This window comes from Giraffa tippelskirchi, chromosome 4, assembly GCF_054371585.1.
Source record: "Giraffa tippelskirchi isolate mGirTip1 chromosome 4, T2T-mGirTip1v1.2.pri, whole genome shotgun sequence".
Classification (NCBI taxonomy): domain Eukaryota; kingdom Metazoa; phylum Chordata; class Mammalia; order Artiodactyla; family Giraffidae; genus Giraffa; species Giraffa tippelskirchi.
Window position 1 is genome coordinate 90157917 of NC_137278.1, and position 18963 is coordinate 90176879.

The 18963-nt window shown below is 50.7% G+C and overlaps 1 protein-coding gene across 5 annotated transcripts in view; it reads right to left on the reverse strand.

The window, feature by feature from the left end:
• The window catches only part of RAB11FIP5 (RAB11 family interacting protein 5), a 40267-nt gene that overhangs the window by 11869 nt on the left and 9435 nt on the right, over positions 1 to 18963 (reverse strand). For all 5 annotated transcript variants that reach the window (XM_081482973.1, XM_081482970.1, XM_081482974.1 and 2 more), the window contains exons 2-3: positions 3402 to 3838; positions 2605 to 3304 (exon numbers count right to left, since the gene is read on the reverse strand). In XM_081482973.1, coding sequence (XP_081339099.1) covers positions 2605 to 3304; positions 3402 to 3838 — 1137 coding nt within the window. The remainder of the gene's footprint in view (positions 1 to 2604; positions 3305 to 3401; positions 3839 to 18963) is intronic.

Genomic DNA, 18963 nt, shown 5'->3' on the forward strand with positions numbered 1-18963 from the left:
TGCTACTGTGCACAAAGATCCATGGTTAGTGTGAAGGGAGGGGCCGGGAGCCTGAGGTGCCCTAAGAGATCACCCTAAGAGGATCAGAAAGGGACACAGAAGCCACTTGTTTCAGCACTGGTGGGTTTTACACGCACGCTCATGATGGTCCTAAACACACATTAAAGTAGCCTGTGCTGCAGCCCAGGGTGAATGGCCCACAGCAGGGCTCGTAAGCAGGACCTAGTCCAGTGGTCCAGATCTCAACCACCCACTCCCCCCAACACACACACATGCACATGCTGGTGGGGGCCGGTGGGACCTGGCAGATGAGGGGCAGGGCAGGAGGAACGGGAGGACCACCCTCCTGGCCTCTCATACTCCGGCTCCTTCTCCAACAGCAACAGCTTTTCTCTGGACACGGAGCACAGCACGTATCCTGCTTCCGGCCTCTCCCGCAGGCCTCAGTGCCGTGTGGGAGCACTAGAGGGCGCCGCTGCCCTGCCTAGTGACGAACACCCAGCACTCCGCAATGGTAGCCCTGGGGCAGAGGCACCCAAATCTCTGGGTCTGCAGACAGGCTCTCCTGGGGGTCTGGCAGCTACCTTCAGTCACTCCAGTTCTAGGTGTCCAACTTATGGCTTCCTGCCACAAGTTCTTCCTGCTCACCTCTTATTCTCTTCTCAAAAGCCCCAAGCCCTCTGAGCAGACACCAAAGGTGGTTTCTCCCAGGCCAGCGCCCCATCCCCCCACCCCCCCCACCTCCAAGGCACACTGGGCCAGGGTGACACCGACAAGGCTCAAAGTCCAGGTCACTCTACTCCAAGAACAGTCCCTCCCACCCTGCTCTGCAGCCACTGGAAGCAAATGGGCCCCCAGGAGGGCAGGAAGCCCCATCTGCCCTCCAACCTGCAGAGGATGAGCTTGGAATTCAAGTCTAGAAGGACAAAAACCTCAGTTTCCTTATGTTCATCCGTCATCCAACTTCTCTTGCCTCTGAAAGGCTATCAGAAGACATGGAGAAACTGAAGGAAAACAGTAAGCAGCAGCAATGACAACCCCCACATCACTCAGTCACGGCTTGCAGAGCTCTTGAGCCCAACGCCCGGCACTTGCCTAAAAACTGCCTTACAGAGAAATGTCCCCTCATCCATCCTGCCCTGGAAAAGGCCCAGAGACAGCAGCACTGGCCCATGGTCTGTGCCCCTCCCTCCACCATACCACCTACAATCTCTAAGTGGTCACAGGGCCACTGGCTCAGCCTGGGCATCTGAGAAAGGCCCACCCGCTCCTCCCCCTAGGCAGCATGTAGCCAGCAGTTCCCAGGGCTCCAGTGAGTAGAGGTGGGCAGCAGGGACAGAAGCTGCTCCTAAGTAGGGGAACATCACCCAGAGACTGATCCCCCCACATACTCATCTCTGAGGCTGTACAGAGAGCTGTGAGACGGTCAGGGCTCAAAGCTAAAAGGCCCTGCATCTCTCTCCCTGCTCCCCTGAGCACACTCAGAATTTCACAGGGAAAGAGAAGAACTGGGACTTCAGGAGTCCATGCCTCCCTGCTGGGGAAGAGGCTTAGGGCCCTTCCCTCCACCCTACCTTTTAGCCCTTTACCACTGTGCCCAATCTTCCCCCTCCACCTCTGGCCCACATATCCACTGACAGGGATAGGCAGGCTTGCTGAGAGAACAGTAACAGCTGCCCTTGCCAAACTGGGTGAAGCTGTTGCAGAGGCACCTGTCCAGGGCTGACCCCCAGCCCTTGGGAGAGCGGGACACTTGTTCCTGGTCAAAGCCCGGAGCCCCTCCCTGAGCCCTGCTGGACAATGCGGCAACCTCCACCGGCTCCAACTTAGGAGGAAGGCAAAGGGCTAAGGTGGGGGCTAGGGGTTCTGTCCCGGGCCTAGGCTGAAGGACTGCATTCTTCTCCTGGGTGGGACTCAGCATATTCAGAATAGAGCAGCTACCATCAGCACATGCTCTACCCCAAGACCAAGAGACACCAGAGGGGGCCAGGGCCTCAAGAGTCTCCAAAGACACAGAATAGGTCACAGATTTCAGGGGAGCTTCCCACAGCTTCTGGCCAAGCCCTGGGAGCAACCAGGGGTGAGTATATGGGGGAGGAGTGGGCACATCCATTACTCGACTCCTGTCTCTCAGAGAGAAGAGAGCAGAGAGCCAGCTGGGACAGCTGGTGGGAAGTCACCTAGCTTCAGACTGGTGGGGGGGTGGGGAGCCTGAAGTGAGTCCTCATTCCCCGCCTCTCTACCTGGCAAAGCTTCATGACCTTAAGGCCAGCAGGCAAGAGGTAGAGGCTGGGAAGCAAAGAACCCCTACAAATGGCCTTCCCTGCTTTTGTCCCCTTCCTCCCCTTCCTCAGGGGATAGGTGTGCCAACTCAGGAAGTGAGGACCACGGGACCCCCAGAGCGCCATGCCCTTCAACTCTGCTGCGTCCATGTGCAGACAAGCCTTGGCTTAGGGAGACAGGGTTCCCCCGCTCAACCATGCAAAGCCAGAGCCCCAGCAGCGTGCCCTGGGCCCCATCTGCTCCATCCTCCCTGCCCCGGCTTCCGTGCAGACACCCCAGCATCTTTCCCGGGTATCAAAGCTGGTCTTGCCAAGGACGTACCTGGGTTTCTGGGATGGTTCCTTGGTTTCTCTCAAGCCAAACCAGCTACTTTTGGCCTTTTCCTCCCCACTGGACGAGTGGTGGGGGGAGGCTCCCAGAGCAGGAGCCCCCTTCTCCCCCAGAGAGCCTTGGCGCCCCATCTCGCTCCGACTCAGCCCCTGGTGGTGATGGTGGAAAAGGCCCATCCGGGGCTTCCGTTCCTCCTTCCGGGCTCCCTCCTTCTCCACCACAGCCTCCGAGGAGGCCACCATGGGGGTGGCGACCTGCACCGGCCTCCCCTCCGAGGGCCGGGACCCCTCCTCCTCTCCAGAGCGGCGGGCCCCCACGGCCAACACCTTGGCCTGTGAGCTCAGCTCCTCCTGTCCAGGCGCCGCCTCGGAGCTGCTGGCGCGGCGGCTGCCTCGGGCCCAGGAGTCATCCGCAGACCGCGGCCCCTCCTCGGAAGGCCGGGAAGAGCCAACATGCAGGGAGCTGGAGGGTGGAAACGGGCCCGAGATGGAACTGCGGTGCCTCGGGGGCGCCACGGGCTCCTCGTTGTATATGTGGCTCCCGTTGACACAGAGAGAGGAGCGCGAGGCTCCGTCGAGGTGGCCCTGAAGGTCAAGAAGGGCCCGGGGAGGCGCCGCCCGCATCTGGCTGGCCTCATCACTGTAGGTCCTTTTGTGGGTGAGCAACTTGGGGGACTGTGCAGAGTCCCGGCCTGGAAAGGAAGCACACGTGGAATGAGACGCCTGCTCCCCAAGCCAGGCCTTCCCTATAGCCAAGGGGACAGCCCGCCCCCCACTCCCCTAGCTCACCCCCTTCTGAGGACAGCCAGCTGCTGCGGCTGGGCGAGCGGGTGAGGAGCTCGGCACCAGGGCCCTGGTAGGCCAGGCTCCCACTGGCTGAGGACAGAGTGCTGTCCGAGCCCAGCGAGGTGTTGGACTGGGTCAGCGAGGACTTCCGCAGCTTGTTGCGGAGGAAGAAGCCTTTGGCTTTGCCCATCTTGCCCAGGCTGCCTAGCTCGGGGTCCTCCAGGGCGCTGCTGGGGAGGATGGCAGAGGCAGACTCCAGGTCAAACTTCTTCTTGCCCTTCATCTTGTCCTTGATCTTACTGAAGGGGGACCGTGGCTTGTCCTTCACAGACAGGTCGAACATGCTGGCGCTGAGGTTGTTGCGCGTGAACTGGATGGTCACCTGGATCTCCCCGCGCTCTTTCTCCTTCTTGCCCGCCTTCGAGTGCAGCTTGTACCACCTGTGAGAAAGAAGGTGTGTCGGGGCTCCAGTCACAGGGACCTCCCAGAGCCCCTCCCTGTCCTGGGGGTCATGACAGCCACCCCTACAGCCTCCCACAGGTCTGGGAGGAACCCTTACAGCTCCAGGCCCCAGGTACAGACACAGCTACCCGCATTTTCCCCTGTCTACATCATCTCCTCTGACTGGTCATGGCCTAAGCTCTGCTCTGAGCCACCAGTGAGTCCTGGAAAGAACAGCTCTCCCCGAAGCCCAGGGCCAGGAATGCTAATGCATAAACATACACACACACACACACACACACACACACACACACACCTCTCACACACACACACACCTCCAGGGCCAGGAATGCTAATGCATAAACACACACACACACACACACACACACACACCTCTCACACACACACACACCTCCAGGGCCAGGAATGCTAATGCATAAACACACACACACACACACACACACACACACCCCTCCAGGGCCAGGAATGCTAATGCATAAACACACACACACACACACACACACACACACACACACACACACACCTCTCACACACACACACACCTCCAGGGCCAGGAATGCTAATGCATAAACACACACACACACACACCCACCCACCCCTCCAGGGCCAGGAATGCTAATGCATAAACACACACACACACACACACACACACCTCTCACACACACACACCCCTCCAGGGCCAGGAATGCTAATGCATAAACACACACACACACACACACACACACACACACACACACACACACACACACACACACACACACACACACACACACACACACACACACACACACACACACACACACACACACACACACACACACACACACACACACACACACACACACACACACACACACACACACACACACACACACACACACACACACACACACACACACACACACACACCCCCTCTCACTCCCTCACTTACTCACCCAAAGCCCTGCCAGGTACACCTCTGCAAGACGGAGAAGCAGACAAGATGTCATAAAGAGGCCTTAAGCAAGAGACCCAGGGAAGGAAAGAGCACTCACTCATCTGGAAGCATCCACCATGTGTTACAAAGGAATGGGGAGGGTGGTGGTTCTCCATCTCCCCTCCATGCACAGCTCACAACAGGCCTGGGATTTTACAAATCAGGAGGTCAAAGCTCCGTGGTGAGGTAACTCAGCCAAGAGCAAGCAGTCAGGAAGGAGACTGTAATTAATAATAATGCACTGCTATTGGCTCATCAATCATAAATGTACCACACTAATGTTAATACCAATGTTAATAACAGAGGATATACTACAGCAGGAGCAGGGAGGCGGTATATACGGGAGCTCTGTGTACTTTCCACTCGTTTTTCTATAAACCTAAAACTTCTCTAAAAATATACTCTTTTAATTAAAAAAAGCAGACACAGTGAGCACGGTGAGAACATAAGCAAGAAGCCATGAAAGAAATAATACAAGAAAGTTCTCCTGAAGGCCATGAGTGCCAGCACAGATGCGCCCACCAGCATTGAGTATAATGAACAAAGAAAGACCCAGTGATGGGGATCACTGAGGTTTCAGAGCCCCAGGTATAAAAAGGAGACTAGAGGCTTCCACAGAGGGGAGACAGGTCCATATAACACATTCAGAAATTAGAGCAGCATCAGGTCCTCACTAGCAACACTGGACACCGTATGGAGTCATGCCTTTGAAATTCTGAGGGAAAAACTCCCCAGAATTCTAGACCCAGCCAGTCAAGTTTTATTCCATAATAAAGTCCAGTGGAGGTGGTCACATTGGTCATTGAAGGGCTCAATGACCCTCAGAGTATACACACACCACACACAAACACTACACATGTACCACACCACACACGCCTCAGTCCCTGCTGTGGTGGTCATCTCCCACCTAACATCTGCTCACCCCACAGCACCAGCTCCCTGAGCTTCTCATGGACATAAAGGGGTGGGAGATCTTTTGTATGAAAGCCCCTATATATCTAAATGTCCAGAATTAAGTCACTGCGAGGAATTGGTGGTGTTGGTGGGTTTAAACCTTGTAACTTAAAAAAAAAAAGTCTTCCCAGGGGCATTTCCAGTTGGATCCCTTTGGAAGCATCCATCATAACTAACCTCTTGGGTGCCCATCATGGGCTATGTACCTGGCCTCTTGGTGACCACTGGGCAGCCTAAGTGAGCCCTGGGTGTTGGTTTTCCCTCCCAAACCTGAGAGACCACCCCCTGGGAAGGCTGGGTCAGGACATATGACAGCACAAGCAAGGAGGGCAGAGGGCCCTGCTCAGAGGCTGTGTGTGCGTTTCTGTGCTCTCAAGATGAGCAGGGGCAGGGAAGAAAGACGGGAGAGGAAAGGCGAGGAGCAGAGAAGAGAGCTAAGAGACAGACTGATGGGATGTGTGTGAGGACGTGTCTGGGGGCATGAGGAGGTGTCTGGGGGGCACAAGGAGGTGTCTGGGGACATGAGGAGACATTTACTAGAGAGACAAACCCTCACCCCCCTGCCTTCTTAATGCAACATCCACCCTGGGCCTGACCCTTTAAGTCATCCAAGGGCAAGTCAACTTGCTCAAAGCTGGACTAGGCCTCATTTAGTACAAAAAGATTCTGGGAGGTGGGGCAATGAGAGGTATTAATATATGGACTCCAGCCACAAAGCCACCAAGCCCTGAGTGACAGGAATCGGCAAGCACAGACATCCATCACTGGGGCTGAGGTCAGAGGCCCTGAGCCCTAGCCAGTCATGCTCCACATACCATGGCATTAACATGGTTATCTCTGGGGGGTGAGGCTGCAGGGGACTATCATTTCCTACTGCCTATTTTTGTCCTGTGTGAATTTTTTATAAGGGCCATATATTACCATCGTAATAGGAAAGAGATGAAAGAAAATCCCCATTCCTGTCTTACCCCCTCAGTTGCCTGAGACAGAATGGGCTCCTCGCCTCTCCCTCCAACCCCTAGATGAAAGAAGATGCGTCACCAGCCCAGCCTGAGGCTCAGGTCCTTGGCCCAGAGGATCCTTGTCCCCTGCCTTTCGCAGCCTCCGCCCCTATAAGGTCACTTGCTGCTCCAGCTCTTCCCGAGGGAACCTAGGGCTCTTCCTCTGTGCCTGCTTTCCAGGGAGACAGCAGGGAAAAGAAGACTGTCCTTGCCTTTTTCTGGCTGCCACCCGCCCCATCCAGAGCAGAGTGAGAAGGGCGGGGACCCACCTCTGGAACCTCAGTCGCTGTCACCATCTGTCTCCCTACAGGTCCCGGGCAGGACTGATTGGACCCTGCCAGGTACTTGGAGCAGGTCTTCCCCCAGGAGTGTGGCCCACACAGGCTGAGCTCAACGGCAAGGCCACACAGCAACCGCTCTTGGACAAAGCCCTGTCACTCTCATCCACAGCTGAGACCTGGCCAAAACCAATCAGGATTTGACCATGGCCCGAGCACAGATCCAGATGTTGGCTCACAAGACAGATTTTATCTTCAGAGCTCTGCTGCTGCGGTACCCTAACCTGCATGTATCAGTGTGGGGTTTCTTTATACCTACTCATACCAAGATACAACCTAAAACCTACTAAGTTAGTAAGGCCAGGCATAGAAAATATTCCCCACTGGCTCAGTGGGTAAAGAATCTGCCTGTGGTGCAGGAGACGTGAGTTCAATCCCTGGGTCAGGAAGATAACCCTGGAGAAGGGAATGGCAGCCCACTTCAGTATTCTTGCCTGAAAAACTTGATGGACAGAGGAGCCTGGCAGGCTACAGTTCATGGGGCCACAAAGAGTCAGATATGACTGAGCGACTAAGGAGCAGCAGGCAGCAACAGGCCTAGAAAATCTATGAGTTAAGGTGGAAGGGAGCCCGTCCTTGGGTGACTGGTTTCACCAAACCCAGTGTGAGAACCACAGCAGGCTGGTCCCCTGCCTACTCTACACGCTTCACGCATCAGAGACCAACTCTCCCTCCGCCTGGGTGCCTCATCAACGACACTCACCTGGGGGACTTCCCTGGTGGTCCAGTGGCTAAGACTACTACTCCCAACACAGGGGGTCCAGGGTCTATCCCCCTGGTCAGGGCACTGGATCCCACATGCCACAACTAAAGATCCCAAGTGCTGCAACTAAGACCTGGCGCAGCCAAATAAATAAGTAAATACAATTTTCAAAAAAGGAAAACTCAATTAATACCCAGAAGAAATCTGCGTCTCTCGCCTGCCCAGCCAAGGCTTCCCTTCCCAAGTCTACCGAACCTGCTTCTTCTGAGAGAACTGACCCTACACATGCTCATCCATCCCCCATCCCCCTCCCACTGGGGACAAGTTACTGAAGGAATACAGACATGGGGGAGGGGCAGGCATCATTAAGTGCTTTCTGTGAATAAAGAGTTCCAAAATGAACACGGCCTCTGTTTCACAAAATGACTTCTAAAATGGGACTCACTAGTTCAGAAGGAAGGACAGTGATTCTGACCCAATACAATTTCCCTGACACCCGCTCAGCTCTCAAAGCCTTGATTCTTCGGCCCCTATGGCATGTAAAACACCGATCTGCAAATCCTTCACTGCAGGAACCTAACTGTTCCACCTACGTGGCACCCACCTCAACTCCTGCACCGTCCAAGCACCTGAACTTTCCAAAGCCTGGACAGCAAGTGCTCAGGAAACAAGGGTTTTGACAATGATCATTATCTGGGACTTGTCCTGGATATGATTGCAGCCAAGACATGCTCCATCAGCAAAGGAGTAGGAAGAGAAAATTCCTTGTGTGTAAGAGGTATGGGACTTCCCTGGTGGCTCAGATGGTAAAGAATGCACCTGCAATGCAGGACACCTGGGTTTGATCCCTGGATTGGGAAGATCCCCTGGAGAAGGGAATGACTACCCACTCCAGTATTCTTGCCTGGAGAATATCATGGACAGAGGAGCCTGGTGGGCTACAGTCCATCGGGTCACAAAGAGTAGGACACGACTGAGCAACTTTCACTTTCACTTCACTTTCAAGAGGTATGCACCGCTACAGACGCCGCTCTTCAGGAGTGACATACAACAGAGCTTCTCAAGTAGGATCACTGAGTCTAGTTAAAGTGAAGATTCTGATCTGATGGGTGCAAATGGACCCGAGAGGCTCCATCTCTACCCAGCTTCCAGGGGATGCCAGTGCTGCTGGCCTGTGGACCACACCTGAGAGGCAGGACAAGTGACTGGTGCTAAAGACCCGGCAGAGCTAGACTGACTGCACGCTCAGTGTGTGCCGAACTCTGTATCTCCTTTATTACCCACACAGTCCAGGAGATGAGAGCTGTCATCCCCATTCTGTGGAGGAGGAAACCAACTTACAGAAAAGGTTTGTGACTTGTCCAAGATCAAATAGCTAGTAAATGATACAGTCAGTCCTTGAACATGAAGCTGCCTAACTCCCAGTCCACATTCTTAACCTTCCAGGAGCAGCTTTTCTCATTAAGCTGGACTTCCTGAGAGGACAGAAGCTGGAAAAGGTCTGGAGTACACTACAGAGGCCCGAAGAGGCACGGAGATGGGGTATGAAGACCAGAACCCCCTTCAAAGGGTTGGCACAATCCCAGGAGGATGGAGCCCTGAAAGGTCACTAAGGGAACCATGGGGTTTTGTCCTGTCCCCAGACCATTAAAACCATGTCTGAGAGCAGCCCAGCCTCCTCTAGCAGCCATCAGCATTCAGACTTTGTGGATGAGGGGAGGGGGTAGCGGGAGGAGACACAGAACCACAGAAAACCTCTGTAAGGGCCCTTGCTCAGTCACCATACCTCCCCCTCAGGCTCCCTCTGTCTAACAAAATTCAGCAGGCCGAGTATGAACTTAGGACTCAGCCCTCAGCCTCCTACCCTGCTGGACCCCTTCCCACCCTCTGCGGGGGCAGAGGACAAAGGTGGGATGAAGGAGGGTGGTAGTTGCCTCATCTGTTACCAAGATTCTGGCCTAGCTATTCCTACGAGCGGGGCTCCCAGGCCCACCATACCCAGCTCTCCACCCATTTCTCAGTAAACAGAGCTGGGCTAACAGCTACCAGACAGCAAAACTGGAAAAGCCACCACTCCGGGAAAGCAGACCTACAGCAGATGTCAAACACACACATGTAAATGCCTGGTTGGCTTCTTAGGATCCCCAAGGGCAGTGGGGTCCTTGACAGCCACAAGGCCAGGCACACCTGACTTGTCTCCAATTCTTACTGAAACCAAGTCCCGCAAAACTGAGTTCCCCTGCCGACTTTTTCCAGCTCTGTCCTCTCAGGATGTCCAGAGGCCCAACGTTTGCATTCAGCTTGATGACAAACACTGCCCACTGAAGGTTAAGAAAGTGGACTTGGAGTTAGGCATCTTCATGTTCCAGTTCTCTTTTATGATTTATCTCTTGATACAAAACTTTATCCCTTTCCTTGTCCCACGCCTGTCCCCACAGGATTGAGGAGCATCAAAGAAAAAGAGAAACTGAAACTAAGGAGGACTCTGCACAAAAGCCCCTCCGTGTCCTGTTTCTTGCTTGCAGGGAAAAAAAGACTTCAGTATCCTAGACCTTCCCTGAGTTCCACAGAGCAGACTCAAGTAGTTAATGATTAGAAGAGTCTCGGAGCCACGGGACTTCAGGGGTGCCTCCAGAAGGCTGATGCCTATCTTCGAGGTGCTCTGCAGAAGCTAAGGCCCTCCCCCACCTGGTAGAGGGTGGTGACTACTTATTGACCACAACAAGCATGTAGACCCAGACTGGTTGGAACCAGAAAGCTGACGACTGAGATTCCCCAAACAATATCGTGTTACCTCACCACCGACTAACCAAAAGAAGGTTCACAAGCTAACTCCTAACACAGTCTTTAAAAACCTTTGCCTGAAAGCCAACGGGAAGTTCAGGTCTTTTGAGCATGAGCTGCCTGTTCTCCTTACTTGCCACCCTGCAGATAAACACTATTCTTTACTTCACCACAACCCAGTGTCAGTAGATTGGCTCTGCTGCATGTCAGGCAAGCAGATCTGAGTTCAGTTCACTATCAGTTCAGAGTTCAGCTAATGACCCAAATAATGGTGCCCCTTCCTAAGCATCTACTCATTTATTTCACACTCCAAACCAGGAACCATCTTTGTCTCTTTTTCCCCTTCACATCCCACATCTAAATTTTGAACTCTATCGATCAGCTACATTCATATTTCAACCCCTCTCACCACTGGCAGCCTACAGTACAGGCCACCACAACCCCCTGCTGAATATCACAATTCCCTGCTCACCTGCCCCCCTGCCATCCATGTTTCCTGCAGCATGTAGGTGAACTTGGAGTGCATCACACACTGCTCCTCAGCATGGCAGAAAGGACTCATCTTTTGGGTCCCAGCTCCTCTGATCCGCTGCATATCTCATCCCACACTGACCTTCACTGTGTTCCCACCTCCAGGCCATTGCTCTTGCTTTTCCCTCTGCGTGAGATACAGGCCCAGATCTTCACTTACTCGACTCACAACAGGTCCCCGTTCATCTGAACTTTCTCAGTCTGTCCTGAGAACCCCAACTACAACTGCTCTTTAACTCTGTTCTATTTCTTCAGCATACTAACACCACCTGACATAGGGGTGTGTGTGTATCCCACACAGTAAAACAACAGAATGGGAAAGACTAGAGATTTCTTCAAGAAAATGAGAGCTACCAAGAGAACATTTCATGCAAAGATGGGTACAAAAAAAGGACAGAAATGGCAAGGACCTAACAGAAGCAGGAGAGATTAAGAGGTGGCAAGAATATACAGAAGAACTGTACAAAAAAGGTCTTAATGACCTGGATAACCACAATGGTGTGGTCACTCACTAGGAGCCAGACAGGGGAGTGTGAAGTCAAGTGGGCCTTAGGAAGCAGTACTACAAACAAAGCTACTGGAGGTGATGGAATTACAGCTGAGCTACTTCAAATTCTAAAAGATATTGCTGTAAAAGTGCTCCACTCAATATGTCAGCAAATTTGGAAAACTCAGCAATGGTCACAGGACTGGAAAAGGTCAGTTTTCATTCCAAACTCAAAGAAGGGCAATGCCAAAGAATGTTCAAGCTACTGCACAATTGCACTCATTTCACATGTGAGCAAGGTAATGTTTAAAATCCTTCAAGCTAGGCTTCAACAGTATGTAAACCAAGAACTTCCAGATGTACAAGTTGAATTTAGAAAAGGTACAGGAACCAAAGATCAAGCTGTCAACATCTGTTAGATTATAGAAAAAGCAAGAGAATTCCAGAAAAACATCTACTTCTGCTTCATTGACTATCCTAAAGCCTTTGACTGTGTGGATCACAACAAACTGGAAAATTCTTCAAGAGATGGTAATACCAGACCACCTTCCCTGCCTCCTGAGAAATCTGTATGCAGTTCAAGAAGCAACAGTTAGAACCAGACATGGAACTACAGACCCGTTCAAAATTGGGAAAGGAGTACATCAAGGCTGTATATTGTCACCCTGGTTATTTAACTTATGTGCAGAGTACATTGTGTGAAAAGCTGGGCTGGATGAAGTGCAAGCTGGAATCAAGAGTGGCGGGAGAAATATCAGTAACCTCAGATATGCAGATGATACCATTCTAATAGCAGAAAGCGAAGAGGAACTAAAGAGCCTCTTGATGAAGGTGAAATAGGAGAGTAAAAAAGCTGGCTTAAGACTCAACATTCAAAAAACTTAAGATCATGGCACCTGGTCCCATCACTTCATGGTAAACTGATGAGGAAAAAATGTAAACAATAACAGATTTTCTTTTCTTGGACTCCAAAATCACTGCAGATGGTGATTGCAGCCATGAAATTAAAAGATGCTTGCACCATGGAAGAAAAACTATGAAAAACCTAGACAGCATAATAAAAAGCAGAGACATCACTTTGCTGACAAAGGTCCATATAGTCAAAGCTATGGTTTTTCCAGCAGTCATGTGAGAGTTGGACCATAAAGAAGGCTGAGCGCTGAAGAACTGATGCTTTTGAACTGTGGTGCTGGAGAAGACTCTTGAGCGTCCCTTGGATTGCAAGATCAAACCAGTCAACCCTAAAGGAAATCAACCCTGAATATTCATTGAAAGGACTGATGCTGAAGCTGAAGCTCCAATACTTTGGCCATCTGATGTGAAGAGCCGACTCACTGGAAAAGAACCTGATGTCGAGAAAGATTGAGGACAAGAGGAGAAGGGGGTGACAGAGCTTGAGATGGATGGTTGGATGATACCATGGATTCAATGCATATGAGTTTGAGCAAACTCCAGGAGATACAGAAGGACAGGGAAGCCTGGCATGCTGCAATTCATGGGGCTGCAAAGAGTCGGACATGATTTAGCGACTGAACATATACTGCTGTTTAATGTCTGTCTTCCCCTGCTCTACAGGCAGGAACTTTATTCTGCTCATCTCTGTGTCACTAGGTTTGAAATAGTGGGTATTCAAGTATCTTTTCAATTAACTAACAATTAATCTATGAAATAACTTAGGAACTTGTTTGTCCCTATTCACAACTGAACAGTTACGTAATGCTTCTATCACCACAAACCCACAAGTCTTAATCATGAGACCAGAAGCTCCCAGAGCAAAGAGGGTACCCCCTGTCCCCAGAAAGAGCCTCCTGAGGTGGGAGCCACATGTCAGGCTTCAGGCGGATGGACAGTTCCAAAAGGATGCCTTCTTTAACCCTGAAGCCCTCATCCCCAATCCCTAAGCTAATTCCATTAACTTCCCTGAGAGAATACACCCATCAGCTCTGATAAGTGCCCATTTCCTGAATGGAGGTCAGGTGTTGACCCCATGCTAGCCCATCACTAGGGCAATAATCTTAGCATCAACAACTACACCTCTCATTTAGCATCTACTGTGGGCAGGCGCTGTACTAAGCAGTCAACACACCAAATTAGATCCAAATAATACCCTTAACAGCCCTGTGATGCAGGTGTGGGAGGCAGATCTTGAAAGTGGCTACCAGCCTGGACTCTGGAGCCTGGCTGCCTGGTCTAAGCCCCAGCTCACCACATAACCAGCTGCATGACTGAGAGTGGGTTCCCCTATCTCTCTATGCATTTTCGTACTTATCTATAAAATGGGGGTAATGGATGTTGGCTCCCTTCACAAGACCACGCTGACAATTAAACAGATTACACATGAAGCACTCAAAGTCTGGCACACAGGAAGTGCCACACAAGTGTTAGCTTACATATTTTGCAGATGGAAGCACTAGGACAGAGAGAAGTCCACAGGGTTAAGGCACATGTTTCTTTTTTAGTAAACAGAGGAACCAGGATTTGAACTCAGGCTCCTTGTCTCCAGAGCGGCTGACCTTGATCACTGCACTAGACTGCCTCCCTCCCCAAGTACAACACACACACACATCTGGACCCAGAAACCCCCATGTTCCTTCCCAACCAAGGAATTTCTCTAAAGCAGGGGGTATGTGTTAGATAGGAGCATCACATCTCTATTTCCCCTAATCTCTAACTGAAATTTAGCACTTTTTTCAATTATGAATTTTTGCAAATTTTTGTAGAGCAGCAGTACCTATGAATGTGCCACCAAGAAAAACCAGGTATTTTCATACCACATGACAGTTGCTGCAGGTGTTGCCAAATCTTGTCTACACTCATCACTACTATTACTACTTTGAACATTAAAGTTACAGGTTTCTGAGGCTATCCAAAAGTAGAGTATTCCTACTTTTTATGCTGAAATGGCATACAGTGAAAAAGCAATTACCTTAGAACACATCTTGCTAACAGAGGCACAAAATAAATAAAGCACACTTACAGATACAGCTCAAAGCTAAAGCAAGGGCTCTGTGGAAGATGCTGAGCATAGTTCCCAGAGAAGGAGCTGGACAATGCTCCTCTCACTGCTCAGGATGCGCTGCCTCTATAAGGCTTGCTGCAAAACACATGCTGAGCACGTCTTCCCCTTCCTGTCCCAATGCATGGCTCCCAGGCTGAGATCTCAAATGAGAGGACAGACACCTCATGTCCCACTGAGTACAAGAGAGCCTTGCTGGTAAGGGGCGAGGAACCGGCCAAAGGCTCTGCAGCTCCTGAGCGTCTTGTCACAGTGCTCAGTCTGATCCTCAAACACCCAGCAAGGCAGTGAAGGTGACTCCAGACAAACAAAAGCAGCCAGGTGCACCTGCCACCTCGGGGGCAGGCTGCTCCCAGAGCTTGTTTTCCTCGTGTCCCCAACAGCACAATCTCCAACTTTCCCAGGCTGATCCTCGCCTGAGCCTTATCTGCCTACTTATCTGCAGCTTCTGCAGCTTCTCTCTTCTGGCTGTAGCCACCATCTTCAGAGATAGGCCTACCTCAGGCTAGGGAACAGCTACCACCATGCTGGGGATGAGGGGCCTGCAAAGCTGACAGCTGTAGGAATGAACTGCACCCCAAGACAAATGAAGCTGAGAAGCCCTGAGAAGACAGCTGTGCTGCCCGGTGTACTGGCTGAAAAATCTTCTAAAAGAACCACCAATGTGAAGGAAAGATATACTGATCCAGTTGTCCTTTCTAGGGCTTACTCTCCCCATCGAGCCTCCCCAGGGAGTCAGTACAAGTGGGGGCTACAGAGCTCCAGAGAGGAGAAGACTGCAACTCAAAAAGTAGATGTTGGGGGAAACTCTAGGAGAAGACACCAAGATACCTGGCCATAACATTCTGATGGGCATAACAATCTGCCCCAAATTCCCATTCTAGGCCAGCAGCCACTTCAAGCAACATTGTATTGATTAAATCACTTGCTTTGAAAAGGCCTGAGGGCTTCCCTGGTGGCTCAAACAGTAAAGAATCTGCCTGCAATGCAGGAAAACCGGGTTTGATCCCTGAGTCAGGAAGATGCCCTGGAGAAGGAAATGGCTACCCACTCCAGTGTTCTTGCGGAGAATTCCATGGACAGAGGACGTCTACAGTCCATGGGGTCGTGAAGAATCGGACCAACTGAGTGACTCAATAACAACAGCTGAAAAGGCCTGAGGCCTTCAGAGACCATTCACCCTGTCTCCCTTTCTCTAGGCTCACAAAGTCCTACAATTTCTCTTTGGCAGGAAACCCCCATCATGAAAGTGACTGCTGTCATCACACTATTACGGATTTCTATTTTGGAAGTCAACCACAAACTGAAAAACAATGGCAAAGAATTGCCATTCCTGGTGTTCCTATGTAGAATGATCAAATAATCACAGGGAAAACTAAAACTCTTCCTTATGCCAGATTCCTGCTAATAAAGGGAAAAAAAAATAACTAGAGTCCTAGGCAGCAATCATTAATGGATACTAAAATCCACTGGGAGAAAGGTCGAATGCAGAACTTCATGGTAGCTGGGTCGGCTAACAGTCCAGAACCCACTGCTTACTCTCATCAGCCCCACTGAAGTGGAGATGGAGCCGGTGTGCCTGCTGAAGCCATGCAGCAGAGTCAGCCTCCTCGGGCAGAGGGACTTCTGCAGGAGGCAGGGTCTAGGGAGCAGGCCTTCCAAACCCAGCAACTAGCCCTCAGGGGCTGCAAAATTAGGGTGAAGGACATCAAAGGGGAAGCCATCGGCCACAATGTGGATGTTCTCAAGGACAAGTGACTCAGCTCCTCCCTCACGTAAGGGAGGAGGGAATTGTTACCCTGGGAGACCTAACAACCAGGCCCCGTCTGGGAGGGAGCCACGTTTGGATCCTGATTCAACAAACCACTCATGAAGAGGGAGTCCTGACATCAGGGCAATTTGAATATGGACTGGATACTGACTGGATGATTAAGGAACTGCTGATTTTGTCTATCTGTTAACAAGCATCATGGTTATGTTTTTTGAAAAGCACCAGCATCTGTTAGAGATGGTTGGAAACACGTACTGACTCAGCTATATTCTCCTTCGATCCCACTTGAGACTAACAGGGCCTTTCTATTAGATCCCTGTGGAGGTCAGGGTAGCCTTGGGCCAGGACGCAGGCTTTCTTCTCCCTGTCCTGTGACTGAGCCCTGCTCCTGGTCGCATACCTGAGCCTTGTGCTATCTGCACAGCTCCACAGCCTCAGCACAGGGCATGGCACGTGAGATCCTGACAGCCCATCCTGATACCCACAAAGTCTCAGAGGCATAGGGAACTTGCCCATGAAATCCCATCTAACCAGAGGAGCCCTCAGCCAGGCTCAGAATATTTCCTAAGTATTTGCCAAAAAAAAAAAAAAAAGGGAGTGTCCTTGAGAAGCTTACATCATAGTGGGGAAATAAGACAGCCACATAAATAAAGGAAGAGAGTGATTAACACCACAAAAATGTACAAATAAAATGCACAGACAGGCTAAATGGCAGAATATTTCAGGAGAAGTGGTAAAGGACGTGATAAAAGAAATTTTCACATATTGAGATACAGGAAGTCATCTGGCTTATACCTGAGAAAACTTGAATGTTATGCTAACTAAAATAGCCTGTTTGTGGCCTATCAAACATACATTGTTATTGCCGTTCAGCTGCTAAGTCATGTCTGACTCTTTGTGACCCCATGAACTGCAGCATGCTAGGCTTCCCTGTCCTTCACTATCTCCTGGAGTTTGAGCAAACTCATGTCCATTGAGTTCGTGATGCCATCCAACCATCTCATCCTCTGATGCCCCCTTCTCCTCTTGCCCTCAATCTTGCCCAGTATCAGGGTCTTTTCTAATGGGTCTCTTTGCATCAAGTGGCCAAAGTATTGGAGCTTCAGCTCCAGCATCAGTGCTTCCAATGAATATTTAGGGTTGATTTCCTTTAGGATTGACTGGTTTGATCTCCTTGCAGTCCAAGGGACTCTCAAGAGTCTTCTCCAACACTACAGTTTGAAAGCATCAGTTCTTCGGCACTCAGCCTTCCCTATGGTCCAACTCCCATCTGTACATGACTACTGGAAAAACCATAGCTTTGACTATATGGACCTTTGTCAGCAAAGTGATTGTCTCTGCTTTTCAATATGCTGGTCTAGGTTTGTCATAGCTTTTCTTCCAAGGAGCAAGCATCTATTAATTGTGCTGCTGCAGTCACCACTTGCAGTGATTTCGGAGCCCCAAAAATAAAATCTGTCACTGTTTCCACCTTTTTCCCATCTATTTGCCATGAGGTTACAAACATACACTGGACACCTGCTTTAATTATTAGAGAAAAGACACAAAAAGTAAAGCATGTCCATGTTAAAAATAAAGATTAAATACTTCTCTTCTTAGGACACCGATGCTCATAAGTTCTCATAAGTGAAAGTCACTCAGACCCGTCCAGCTCTTTGTGACCCTACGGACTATCCAGTCCATGGAATTCTCCAGGCCGGAACACTGGAGAGGGTAGCCGCTTCCTTCCCCAGGGGACCCAGTGCTGGTCCCCCTTTAACGGTAAGGTTCCCTTCCCAGGTGCAAGGCCATGTTGACTTGCTGTGTGCATGCTTGTGGGTGGGTGGGGGTCTTCTTGACATGTATCCCTGACTTGTTTCATGTTCTTTGTTCTGACAAGATATATAAACCTGTGCTGGAAACCATGCTTCTCCAGTGCAGTTTCTCAACAGTAATCTGAGAAGTGGGTGTCCAAGCTAATCCTCAGTTTGGCTCAAACGAAATTCTTTCCTATTTTTATAATAGGCTGTTTATTGATTATTTTCATTGACAGATGTAACACTCATACTGGGCTTTGAATGATGGGTCAGGAGGCAAGGAGGCAGCTGCAGAGACACTCCAGGTGGGAGGAACGGAATAAGAGACACTCAGGGCTGGAGAAGTGAAGATGGACAGAAAAGTGCTTTAGAGCTGATAGAGGAGACTGCCCCAAACATCATACTAAAGAGCTGTAGCTTTCCTCTGGGCCTGGAAGAGCACTACAGGGTGGGAAACAAGGATAAGACCTATGGCCGCTGTGCTCTAGGAAGAGCACATGGCAGCAGGGAAAGGGGCAGGAGAGAGGTAAGGCCACAGAGACGGCCACAGAGCCGGCCAACCCAGGACAGGCCCCACAGCCACGCTGACCCAGGCAATTCCCTGTGCCTTAGCAGTTATTTCTCATCATAAATTAATACACTGGCATTCTGGCTTAGAAAAAAGCTGTAGCAGCTATGCTAAGTCTGCAGGAAACGTTAAAAAAAAAAAAAAAAAACTGCTTAAACTAGGACAGGAGCAATGGGGA